The 13817-nt window shown below is 40.9% G+C and overlaps 1 protein-coding gene across 1 annotated transcript in view; it reads left to right on the top strand.

Annotated features, from left to right (window-relative positions):
- The window catches only part of LOC132380499 (cAMP-dependent protein kinase inhibitor alpha-like), a 51120-nt gene extending 38869 nt beyond the window's left edge, over positions 1-12251 (top strand). The window contains exon 3 of the mRNA XM_059949355.1: positions 11361-12251. Coding sequence (XP_059805338.1) covers positions 11361-11443 — 83 coding nt within the window. The 3' untranslated portion in view covers positions 11444-12251. The remainder of the gene's footprint in view (positions 1-11360) is intronic.
- The last annotated feature ends 1566 nt before the right edge of the window (positions 12252-13817 follow it).

The raw sequence follows: 13817 nt of genomic DNA, 5'->3' as shown, positions 1-13817 counted from the left end.
CTTTGAGATTCTTTTTCTAATTTTATATCTTTTTCCAATTGATCTATTTCTGCCATGTATTCCTTCTTAATTTTAGATGTATAACTTATAATCTGATCCCTTAAATATGCTTTCATTGCTTCCCATAATACAATTTTATCTTCAACTGAATGTAAATTTGTATCCAAAAAAAATTGAATCTGTTTTTTCATAAAATCACAAAAATCTTGACGTTTTAATAAAATTGAATTAAATCTCCATCTATAGATCGATTCCTCCTTATCCATCATTATCATTGTCATTATCATGGGGGAATGATCTGACAGTATTCTTGCTTTATATTCCACACTTCTCACTCTATCCTGAATATTTTTTGATAATAAAAAAAATCAATTCTTGAGTAAGTTTTATGTCTATTTGAATAAAATGAATAATCTCTTTCTCTTGGATTAATTTTTCTCCAAATAAATCAGGTTTAAATCATTCATTAATGATAAAGTTAGTTTTATTACTTTTGATTTTGTAGCAACTTTAGTTGACCTATCCAAAACTGGATCTAAACAAAAATTAAAATCTCCACCTATTAATATTTTATCGTGCATCAGCCAAATTCAAAAAAACTTCTTGTATGAATTTTGCATCATTTTCATTTGGTGCATAAATGTTCATAAAAGTCCATAATTCTGAAAAAAATTGACAATGTATAATCACATATCTCCCCACAGAATCAATTACTACATTTTGTATTTTAATTGGTAAAGTTTTATTAACCAAAATTGCAACTCCTGTCGATTTTGAATTAAATGAAGCTGCAATGACATTTCCAACCCAATCTCTCTTTAATTTCTTATGCTCTGTTTCTGTTAAATGTGTTTCTTGTAAAAAAGCTATATCTTCTTTCATTTTCTTAATATATGTTAAAACTCTTTTTCTTTTCGCAGGTCCATTAATTCCATTAACATTAAAACTTAAAAAATTAAGTAAATTAATCATTCATAATACCTTGGGAACTCTGAAATTCTCCATGTTGCTATGAGTCTCTCCCCAACCATCCAGGCAAAAAAGAAGAAAAATAGAAAAAAGGTAACTAATATATAAGAAAAAAAAACAAAATACCCCCCCCACTAATGTTGCAAATAAAAAGAACACAACATTACCCCCCCCCCCCCCCCGCATTTTACGGGTCAATGCAGTCACCATGATTGTACACGTGAAACTCGCAGCCATCGATCAGGAGCTCCTCCAACTCCCCTGCAAAAAAAAAAGAAAGAAAATAATTAATGTCTTTACTCCCAATTAATACTCCTCAACTATTTTTGTTTTCCTTATAAATGTCCATCAAGTCCAACCTTATTTCATTCTTCATCATCAGTCCACTTCGTTTCTATAATTCTTTAGTCCTCTTCGTGGACATCAAATAATTCTTGTACAAATTTCTCCGCTTTCTGGCAATCAACGAAAGATCTTCTTTCTTCGTTATCCAGGAAAATTATCAATTTTGCTGGGTAGCTCAATAAAAATTTAAAGCCCTTTTCCCATAAAGATTTTTTCACTGGATTAAATTCCTTCTGCCTCTTCAGAAAATCATATCTTACGTCTGGATTAAAAAAAACTCTTTTCTATTGTCAATGGCCCATTTCTCTTTTTAACACCTTGAGTAGCTGCCTTCAAGATCATTTCTTTATCTTGATACCTTGAGCATTTTATCAAAATTGATCTTGGATTTTGATCTTGTTGAGGTCTTGGTCTTAAAGCTCTGTGTGCTCTTTCAATTTCAATTAATTGGCTTCCTTCTTTCATTTCCAAAATTTCCGGAATCCATTCTTGAAAGAATTTTATTGGATTTTCTCCCTCTGTACCTTTCATAAGACCAACAATTTTAATATTATTTCGTCTACTAGAGTTTTCAAGCACATCTATTTTTTCCAAGATCCATTTTCTTTCTATTGTCCAGGCAAGATTATTGTCTTCTATCTTATTTATTCTTTCAGTGTTTTCTTCCATTTTTACTTCCATCTCTTTAACTTTATTATCCATCTTCTTTTGTTTTTCCACCACATTATCGAGTGTATTCTGCATCCTTCTTATATCTGTTCTTATAGCTTTTAATTGATTCATCATATATATCAGGATATCTCTTATGTCTCCTTTAATCTCTTCTTTTCCTCTTCTTCATCCTCTGTATTTCCCAAAGAGTCTGATTCCACTTCCGATTCACTTCCAGCCACAGTTGGGATTTGAAGTTTTGTTAATATCTGTTCATGCATACTTGTTTCTTCGCGCATGCGTTGTTCTTGCCGTTTCTTCTTGGAGACCGCCGACATTGCTGCAACTTCCTGTCCCACATCATCAGAAGTACCATGCACTTCGCCGGGAGGAGATCCAACTTGAGTCCGAGGCTTCACCGATACGGTTAGGCCTTCTTCCCCGCCGATTTGCGTAGTCTTCAAAGTAGTAGCTTTCTTCTGTTTCGGTTTAGGAGCCATATCCAAAAATAATCCTGAGTTACTTATAAACAGTTTCTAGCAGGTATTTATTAATTCTTCTTCATTTAAACCCTATTTCATTACTTTTTACGAGGGAGCTGGATTCCCAATGTCTCGACCCGACGTCATCACGTGACGTCCCCCGGATTTCTTACTCTGATGGGATAATGTCTTTCCTAACAAGTGCATCAAGTTGTAGTTGTCACAGCCAGTCATGGCCCCACAATGTTGATCTTTCTGTTTTTACCATATTGGTTGTTGTATTTCACTGTTACAAATCTCATTCCCGCAGGAGTTATCTTTTCTCCAGTGTAAGTTCTTAGCTGGATATCAGCAGACTTCAGTTCAGTATTTTTGAAACGCCATTCAAACTCATTTTGTGGAATCATTGAAACAGCCGAGTCAGTGTTCCATTCCATTTTAATTAACTTGCCATCTACTTCTGGTGAAAGCCATTTTGCTTGTATCCTATTTAGTTTTCACGTTTTAAATCTCAAGGTCACTCAGTCCTGTATCTCTCTCTGTCATCACTACCAGATTTTTCATCAACAGTAGGCAGTTTAGTGTTCTTTTTGAAACTGCAATTTGACTTTTTTTTTTAATCTTTTTCTCTTCCCTGTGCAGTTCATTTATTTTTGTCTGTTTGACATGCTCTTAGTACGTGTTCTACTTTGTTGCATTTTCTACGAGTTTCACCTTTAAAGGCGTGAGCCCCTACCACAGCAGTAACACGCCTTGTTCAGTCGGGCCGCTCACACTCACTTTCATTCCTGACTGCAACTCAATTGGGTCTGTGGCTGCAGATTCAATCGATACAGCGATTTGAACTGCTCTTTTAAGTGTGAGTTGTGCTTCAGTTAGGACCTGCTTTTGAATGCTGTCTTGTCGGATAACACAAACTAAATGATCCCTCAGTGCAACATTAAGCCCATTACTGAACTACCAGTGCTCAAACAATTCCTTCAGTTCAGCCACATAAACTGAAACGTTACTCCCTTTTGATTCAGTTCGTGAAATCTAAAGTATTCTGCAATCAACAATGGTTTCTGTTCTAAATGTTTCTGCATTACATTCACAATATCAGTACAGCTCATTTCAGCTGGTTTGGTTGGAGCAGTTTATCTTCTAAGCAAACTATATGCTTTTCTACCTATTGCACTCAGCAAAACTAGCACTCATTTCTCTCTGGCTATTCTATTTGCTTTAAAATACCATTAGGTTAGAATCTCTGAGGATCAAACCTGGTCCCAACATATTGATGTAGTTACAAAGAAGGCAGGACAGCAGCTATGTTTTATTGGGAGTTTGGGGAGATTACGCATGTCAACAAATACACTCAAAAAAAACTTCTGTAGTTGTACCATGGAGAGCATTCTGACAGGCTGCATCACTGTCTGGTATGGAGGGGCTACTGCACGGGACCGAAAGAAGCTGCAGAAGGTTGTAAATCTAGCCAGCTCCACCTTGGGCACTAGCCTACAAAGTACCCAGGACATCTTTAGGGAGCGGTGTCTCAGAAAGGCAGCATCCATTATTAAGGACCTCCGGCACCCAGGGCATGCCCTTTTCTCACTGTTACCATCAGGTAGGAGGTACAGAAGCCTGAAGGCACACACTCAGCGATTCAGGAACAGCTTCTTCCCCTCTGCCAACCGATTCCTAAATGGACATTGAATCATTGGACACTACCTCACTTTTTAAAAAAATATAGTATTTCTGTTTTTGCACACTTCTAAAACTCTATTCAATCTACGTAGTTGATTTACTTGTTTATTATTTTATTGTTTTTTAATCTCTCCTAGATTATGTATTGCATTGAACTGTTGCTGCTAAATTAACAAAGTTCATGTCACATGCTGGTGATAATCAACCTGATTCTGATTCAGCGTGTTCAGTACATGTGATCCAGTTACCTGTTGTGCAGTGGCACACATCTACCTTTTCAACACAGCCAGCCATTTCTGCTCTATCTATTTATTTGTTTGTTTGTTTATTATCACCCAGTACTCATTGTTTATGAACCCGTGGCTATTTTCTACCTGTTTTTTTTTACTCGAGCATCTCTCTGCCCTTGCGAAGAAAAACTGTGCTGTGCTTCAGCAGGTGGGCAGTCATCTCTGGTTCATTTTAAAACCAACTCCAGAAACTAATTGAAAGAAAAATGTAGGAGCCCGGACGTGTTTTGCCTGCTTCATCTATCTTTAATGATGTGCTCACATATGACATGCTGGCATAATGACAAATGCCATTCACGTACATCTAACCAATAGCCCATAATTAATTATGTAAACAACCCAAGAAACCTTAATCAAACAACACATTTACAACATTAGTCATATATTACTGAAATAAATATACTACATAAAGGGACAGCCTTCTATTTTGAGGCTAGACTCCCCTACTATAGAAAACATCCTCTCTGTACCCACATCCATTCTATTGATGCCTTTCAACATCCAATTGGTTTCAATGAAATTTCCCATTGTTCTTCTAAATTCCCACGAACAATCAAACACTCAAACAGAACACCAAAAAGGCATAATTAAGGAATTTTACAGCAGGTGAATTAAAGCAGGAATGTGGTTAAGTGGAAAAGAACAACAAAAAATGCAGAACACACTCAGCAGTCAGGCAGCATCAGTGAAGGAGGAACGGAGTGAATGTTTCAGGCTGACCATTTGCAGCATTTTCTATTTTTGTTGTAGAGCTGGGTGACTTTTGCAGAAGTAGAAAGAGCCCATTGTAGATACACCTGATTGTAATCTCAAGCAAGTATAGATACATCCAAATGTAGCCCAAGAAGCAAATTTGACACCAAGATTGTGGATAACATGAGACAGGTTCTGGGAGGAAAGATTGAAAATAATCAGACTGAAACTCAGCAAGTCAAGCAGCATCTATGGAAACAAAGAAATAGTCAACATTTTGGACTGAGACTCTTCTTCAAAGGAAGGGGGAAGACACCAGATTAAAAAGGTGTGGGGTGGAGGAGAGGAAGGAGGGTAGCTAGAAGGTGATAGGTGAAACCACATGGGTGGGAAAAGTAAAGGGCTGGAGAGGAAGGAATCTGATAAGAAAGGAGAGTGGACCATAGGAGAAAGGGAAAGAGGAGGAGACAAGGGGGACAGGCAGGCAGGATAGGCAGGATAGGCAGGTGAGAAATAGTAAGAATAGAAGAAGAGGGGAGGGGGAGGGATTTTTTTTAAACTGGAAGGAGAAATCAATATTCATGCCATCAGATTTGAGGCTACCCAGACAGAATACAAGGTGTTGCTTCTCCACCCTGAGGATGGCCTCATCTTGGTATAAGAGATGGCCATGGACTGACATGCTGGAAAGGGTATGGGAATTGCAATTAAAATGTTTGGCCACCATGAAGTTTTGCTTTTGGTGGATGGTGTGGAGGTGCTTGAAGTGGTCACCCCAGTTTACGACAGGTCTCATCAATGTAGAGAACTGATACAGTAGATACCCTAGCAGATTTGCAGGCAATCTGGGGATGTGAATAGAGGTGAGCAAGGAGTTGAATGGGCAGGTGTAACACAGGCCACTTCAAGGGATAAGTACCGAGAGGGAGATTAGTGGGGATGGACAAATGCACAAGGGAATCATGGGGGGGAGCAATTCCTGTGGAAAGCAGGGAGTGCGGGGGTAAGATGTGTTTGGCAGTAGGATCCCTATGGAGATGGCAGAAGTCACGGAGAATGAGGTTTCGGATGCGGAGGCTCATAGGGTGGTAGGGAAGGACATAAGTATATTCTATTTCGGATGCTGGATTTGCAACATCTGCACAATTTCCTGTGTTGAAAATAATCAAATTCGATAGACAATAGACAATAGGTGCAGAAGTAGACCATTCGGTCCTTCGAGCCTGCACTGCCATTTTGAGATCATGGCTGATCAATTACTATCAATACCCAGTTCCTGCCTTGTCCCCATATCCCTTGATCCCCCTATCCATAAGATACCTATCTAGCTCCTTCTTGAAAGCATCCAGAGAATTGGCCTCCACTACCTTCCGAGGCAGTGCATTCCAGACCCCCACAACTCTCTGGGAGAAGAAGTTTTTCCTTAACTCTGTCCTAAATGACCTACCCCTTATTCTCAAACCATGCCCTCTGGTACTGGACTCTCCCAGCATCTGGAACATATTTCCTGCCTCTATCTTGTCCAATCCCTTAATAATCTTATATGCTTCAATCAGATCCTCTCTCAATCTCCTTTATTCCAGCGTATCCAAGCCCAGTCTCTCTAACCTCTCTGCGTAAGACAGTCCAGACATCCCAGGAATTAACCTCATGAATCTATGCTGCACTTCCTCTACAGCCAGGATGTCCTTCCTTAACCCTGGAGACCAAAACTGTACACAATACTCCAGGTGTGGTCTCACCAGGGCTCTGTACAAATGCAAGAGGATTTCCTTGCTCTTGTACTCAATTCCCTTTGTAATAAAGGCCAACATTCCATTAGCCTCCTTCACAGCCTGCTGCACTTGCTCATTCACCTTCAGTGACTGATGAACAAGGACTCCGAGATCTCTTTGTATTTCTCCCTGACCCAACTCTACACCGTACTCTACAACTCTGCCTTCCTGTTCTTACTCCCAAAGTGGATAACCTCACACTTATTCACATTAAAAGCCATCTGCCAAGTATCTGCCCACTCACCCAGCCTATCCAAGTCACCCTGAATTCTCCTAACATCCTCATCACATGTCACACTACCACCCAGGTTAGTATCATCAGCAAATTTGCTAATGTTATTTTTTATGCCTTCATCCAAATCGTTAATGTAAATGGTAAACAGCTGTGGTCCCAATACCGAGCCCTGTGGCACCCCACTAGTCACCACCTGCCATTCCGAGAAACACCCATTCACCGCTACCCTTTGCTTTCTATCTGCCAACCAGTTTTCTATCCATGTCAATGCCTTCCCCTTGATGCCCTGAGCTTTGATTTTACCCACCAATCTTCTATGTGGGACCTTATCAAATGCCTTCTGAAAATCGAGGTACACTACATCCACTGGATCTCCCCCGTCTAACTTCCTGGTTACATCCTCGAAAAACTCCAACAGATTAGTCAAGCATGATTTACCCTTGGTAAATCCATGCTGGCTCGGCCCAATCCTATCAATGCTATCTAAATACGCCACTATTTCATCCTTAATAACGGACTCTAGCATCTTTCCCACCACCGATGTCAGGCTGACAGGTCGATAGTTCTCTGTTTTCTCCCTCCCTCCTTTTTTAAAAAGTGGGATAACATTAGCCATTCTCCAATCCTCAGGAACTGATCCTGAATCTAAGGAACATTAGAAAATGATTACCAATGCATCCGCAATTTCCAGGGCCACCTCCTTTGGTACCCTAGGGTATCTTAGACCAGCTGGACCTGGGGATTTGTCAGCCTTCAGTCCCATCAGTCTTCTCATCACCGTTTCCTTCCGAATGTCAATCTGTTTCATTTCCTCTGTTACCCTATGTCCTTGGCCCATCCAAACATCTGGGAGATTGCTTGTGTCTTCCTTAGTGAAAACAGATCTAAAGTACTCACTAAATTCTTCTGCCATTTCTGTTTCCCATAATAATTTCATCCAATTCATTCTTCAAGGGCCCAACATTGTTCTTAACTATCTTCTTTCTCTTCACATACCTAAAAAAGCTTTTGCTATCTTCCTTTATATTCCTGGCTAGCTTGCTTTCATACTTCATTTTTTCTCCCCGTATTGTCTTTTCAGTTAAGTTCTGTTGATCCTTAAAAACTTCCCAATCATCTGTCCTCCCACTCACCTTAGCTCTATCATACTTCCTTTTTTTTAATGCTATGCAATCTCTGACTTCCTTTGTCAACCACTGTGGCCCCTTTCCCCCCTTTGAATCCTTCCTTCTCTGGGGGATGAACTGATTTTGCACCTTGTGCATTATTCCCAAGAATACCTGCCATTGCTGTTCCACTGTCTTTTCTGCTAGGCTATCCATCCAGTCAACTTTGGCCAGCTCCTCCCTCATGGCTCCATAGTTTCCCCTGTTCATCTGCAACACTGACACCTCCGAGCTGCCCTTATCCTTCTCAAATTGCAGATAAAAGCTTATCATATTGTGATCACTACCTCCTAATGGCTCCTTTACTGCGAGATCGCTTATCAAATCCTGTTCATTACATAACACTAAATCCAGAATAGTCTTGTCCCTGGTCAGCTCTTGTACAAGCTGATCCAAGAATGCATCCCGTAGGCACTCTACAAACTCCCTATCCTGTGGTCCAGCACCAACCTGATTCTCCCAGTTCACCTGCATGTTGAAATCCCCCATAACTACTGCGACATTACCTTTGCCACATGCCAATGTTAACTCCCTATTCAACTTGCACCCAATATCCATGCTACTGTTTGGTGGCCTGTAGACAACACCCATTTGGGTCCTTTTGCCCTAACTGTTCCTCAGTTCTATCCACACAGACTCTACTTCTCCTGACCCTATGTCCCCCCTTGCAAAGGACTGAATCTCATTCCTCACCAACAGGGCCACCCCACCCCCCTCTGCCCACATTTTTGTCCCTACGATAGCACGTATACCCTTGTACATTCATTTCCCAGGTCTGATCTCCCTGCAGCCATGTCTCCATTATCCCAAAAACATCATAGTTACCCATTCGCACCTGGGCTTCAAGCTCATCTGCCTTATTTCTGACACTTCGTGCATTCAGATATAGAATTTTTAACCCATTTCTCCTCTCTCTGTTTGAATCGCTGCCTATTGTGCTTAACCCAGCTCCCCGAACTCCCATCGGGCTATACGCCCCTAGAATTTTGTTGTCCTTCCTAAATTTACCTATTCTTTCAACGTATTTAGCTCCATGTTCCGTCAGACCATCCCTCTGTACATGAGTCCTCCTTATCACTTGTTCTGCCCCACCTTCCTTTACTACATACTTAATATTCCGGAATCGTGTAGTCCCCACCTGTCCTTTATTCTTCCTCTCGCTATCCTCCCTCACATTCTGGATCCCTGCCCCCTGCAAATTTAGTTTAAACCCCCCCTCCAAGAAGCACTAGCTAACTTCCCTGCAAGAATGTTAGTACCGCTCCAGTTCAGGTGTAAACCATCCCTTCGGAACAGATCCCACCTTCCCTGGAACAAAGCCCAATTACCTACAAACCTGAAGCCCTCCCTCCTGCACCATCCTCTCAGCCATGTATTAAACTTTATAATCTTTCTGTTTCTTGCCTCACTCGTACATGGCCCAGGGAGCAATCCTGAGATTGTTACCCTGGAGGTCCTTCTCTTCAGCTTCGCAGCTAACTCCCTGAACTCCCTACGCAGGACACCCTCACTCATCCTACCCACGTCATTGGTCCCTACATGGACCACAACATCTGGATTCTTGCCCTCCCTCTCAAGAATAACCTGCACCCGATCTGAGATGTCTCAGACCCCAGCACCAGGGAAGCAATATACCATCTGAGACTCCCGATCTTCCCCACAAAATCTCCTATCCGCCCCCCTGACTATAGAATCCCCTATCAATATCGCTCTCTTCTCTTCCCTCCTCCCCTTCCTAGTCAAGGGTCCAACCTCAGTGCCAGAGACAGAACCACTGCAGCTTGTTCCTGGTGGGTCATCCCCACCAACAGTATCCAAAATGGTATACTTATTTTTGATGGGAACGGCCACAGGGGTGTTCTTCTCTCTCTGTCTGCTCCCCCTGCCTCTCTTGACTGTCACCCATTTGCCTACCTCCTGTCTTTTCGGTGTGACTGCCTCCCTTATCTATCTCTGCCTCTGCCTCCTGAATGATCCGTAGTTCATCCAGCTTCTGCTCCAATTCCCTAACTCGGTCTGATAGGAGCTGCAGCAGGATGCACCTATTGCAGGTGTGGTCATCAGGAACAACTGTGTTGACCCTGACCTCCCACATACTGCATTCGGAGCACACCACTGCTCTAACTGTGTCCCCCATTACCTGATCCTAGATTAGTCCGAATAAATGAAAAACAGGCTTCTTGTCGAAGTCCTCTTGTGCCGAAGCCCGCTGAGCCAAAGCCCAGCACTCTGCTCCTGCGCACTCCGCTGCCTGCTCCTGAAAGTGGGTCGCTTTTTAAAGCCTACAATTGATCTTGTATCAACTATAGTTTGCAGAAGGGTATCCAAATTCACTATAGAATTGTTATTTAACTTTACTCTGAAAAGTTCTGGTTCTACATTTTGGTTTCTGACTCCTAGCCAGCAGAAGTATTTTATGTTTGGCTCCCACAAGAATCCATAAATATTATGAAAACTTTGATTAAACCATCCTTGAACCATTCCAAATTATAAGGCGTACAACTTTAATCTTTCTTTGTAATTTAATCATTGAATTTTGCACGGCGTTTTTTTTTGTAAATCTGTTGCACATTTTCCAAAATTAGTATCTTTCCAGTGATTGAATGCCCAGATGAAAACATGGTGAGGGCTGGAAAGGAAGCGGGGAAGGCACCAGAATAAGAGAGTGGTGGAAGGGGAAGGTGTACAAGATGTCAGGTGATAGGTGAAGGCAGGTGAGGGTGAGGATAGGTGGGTGGGGGAGGGAGGGATGAAGTGAGAAGCTGAAAGGTGATTGGTGGAAGAGATAAATGGCTGAAGAAGAAGAAATCTGATAGGAGAGGAGAGTGAACTATGGGCAAAAGGGAAGGAGTACAAGTCCTCAGTGAAGTGAAGGGGCAAGCAGAGAGCCAGAGTGGGGAATGGAAAAAGAAGAGAGAGAAGGGGGAGAAATTACTGGAAATTAGAGAAACCACAGGTCTTTAACAATTTTGTGCTGCCTTGTCTATCTCAAGCTCATTCTGAAAATCGGTTTAGAAGATATTATAACAAAACATCTAATTTTCTTTGTTGTTTTTCTGTTGTGAATGAAGAAGGAGCAGAAGGCGCTCAGACACCTTCGACAGAGGTACCACCAGAATCAACAGAGAGTCCAGAGCTGAAAGATGCATCGTAACATGCTGAAAGGAAGCCCTTACACTAAAGACAAAAAAGTGTTAATAAAGCTTTAAATAAGTGATCTGAATACTGTCAGGATTCCTTGAAGCTACATGCCAAGTTTACCTGTGAGGACAGCACAACGATGGGTGGTGATAATGTATAGAAATGAACAAAAATAAATAATTCAATGTTACATCTTGAAAAGGAAGCGTGGAAGATGTTCATGGAGGAAGATGGAGTCAGGAACTTAATCTTCAAGCTCAACTTTTAATGAACTATCACTTGGATTAAGATTTGGAGAACAATGGCATATCGTGTTTCAGTTGAATTGCAACCTGTCTCTTTGTGTTCTAGAGCAGATGTTTTCCTTTTCTCGGTATAAATCCTGATATATCTGTCAAAGCAGCAATTAGATGTATACAACTACTCCTAAATGTATGACAACCTGGTTTTAAAGTCTTCAAACCGCATTATGGACTTCTATTCCCAACCCTTCTCCCTCCCCGAGTGTAAAAAATGATTTAAAGATTTCAGCTGACATATCAAGAAGTCCATTTTGTATGCCTGCACTTGAGGTAGTTGAGACATTTTGAAATGTTCTTTTTTTTTTGAAGTAACCATTGGGGCAAAATGTTATTTGTCTGAATGTCTTCTATCTGGTGTTTCAAAGAGATAATAACTCATTGGGAAAAATCGCTGTCTAATTTTATCCTTTCATAAGTGTTTTTGCTTGTTAACCAAATATTGCAGTGTACCTGGGTGTTCCCAGGTTACAAATGATCTTACTTATGAAAATCTGAGCATTTTTAAAACAGGTAATAATAAAATATTTCATGGTGTTCATTAACAACTGGATACAGTATATATTCCATTGATTTAATTAGGGGTAACATTGAAGTGATTATTCAGTACAATTGGAGTATTACAGCAATTGTGTATACAGCAATACAACATGGACATATAGAGAACGCAGGGCTGTTCTGACTCGTGTTCTCAAGAACAAAATGCTCATATAACCCTGAGACTGTCTGTATTTAGCACATCCCTCTACTGTCTGCCACTTGGTTAGTACATCATATTCTTAAACAGTTATACTTTCCTTCACCAACAGTTCGAACTATCTTTTGGCTACGTATCAATATGCAATAATTCAATTGTTGTTCCCATCCACGCCTTTTCGCGCATTTGGCGGCAACCTTGCTGTTTCTTTAGCCAAGTTGATGCTCAACCACGCACGGATGAGAAGTGTGCAAGGAGCCGGCCGGATTTCAACTGGGGACGGTTCACCCCAAAGTCTGGTGCAGATGCCACTACACCACCAGCCGGCCAAATAATTCACTTGGAGCTGGTAATATAAGGGAAATTTTAGAAGTGAGATTAGTAACCTATGTGGCAAATGATCACACAAGTTGTATTTTCTCCTGGGAGAAGTCAAGTAAGTTGGTTTAAATTTCTAAATCAAAATGATTGTTTGAATTGGGAGTTTGCTTTGCTTCAACAGAGTGTTTTATTGGCAGTGAAAGGTTTACTTAAACTTAATTTGTCCTAATTTCCTTGCCTATTCCAGCTCTGAATCCGGCTAAGAATTACTTTGAGAGGGTGTGACTTCATGAGAAAACAGTGTGCTATATCAAATTGCAGAATATTCAAATGGATTATAAAATGAGTTGGAACAGTACACAGTAAACATATATCAGAACAGTGGGCCTTTCAACAGAAATTTAATAGCAAATTTATGATCAAAGTATGTTTATGTCACCATTTAGTACCCTGAGATTCATTTCCTTGTGGGTACAAAAGAAGCATAATAGATAGACTGGAAAGCCATTGCTTGCTCTGCTGCAATGGTCACTCCTGTTTCCATGCACTGAAGTTATGAAGACTGCCCCGGCTGCTGTGCTCTGTGCCCACTCATATGATGGACTGATATTAAGGCTTTGGGCCTACTCCGGGGTTTGGATCTAAAGATTCATTTTGATTCAGGATGTTGTTGGTTGCTTCTATTGCTTGCATGACTTGTGTTTTCCCAACCCCCCCCCCACCCCACCAGCCCTTTCTTCACGCATCAGGTGTTGGTCATTACTTCTTTTAAAATTGGGTTTATTCAGGTTCCTTGTATTGTGGCTACCCATAAGCAAACAAGTCTCAAGGTTGCTGTGTCATTTAAACATTATTTGATAATAAATGTACTTTCAATCTTTGAATTAATTAAAAAACTATACACAAACAAAATGGGCAATGAGCGTTCCAAAGACAACAAACTGTGCAAATACAAAAGAACAGGATTTGACGACTGGTTCTTCGCTTGGTCCATAGAAGCGATGGTATGGCTGTTGGTGACTGTAGGACCCAGATCCAGATCAGCAGGCTCTGGAACAGTAGGAACACAG

This window comes from Hypanus sabinus, chromosome 24, assembly GCF_030144855.1.
Source record: "Hypanus sabinus isolate sHypSab1 chromosome 24, sHypSab1.hap1, whole genome shotgun sequence".
Lineage (NCBI taxonomy): Eukaryota > Metazoa > Chordata > Chondrichthyes > Myliobatiformes > Dasyatidae > Hypanus > Hypanus sabinus.
This window is presented reverse-complemented; position numbering and strand designations above follow the sequence as displayed.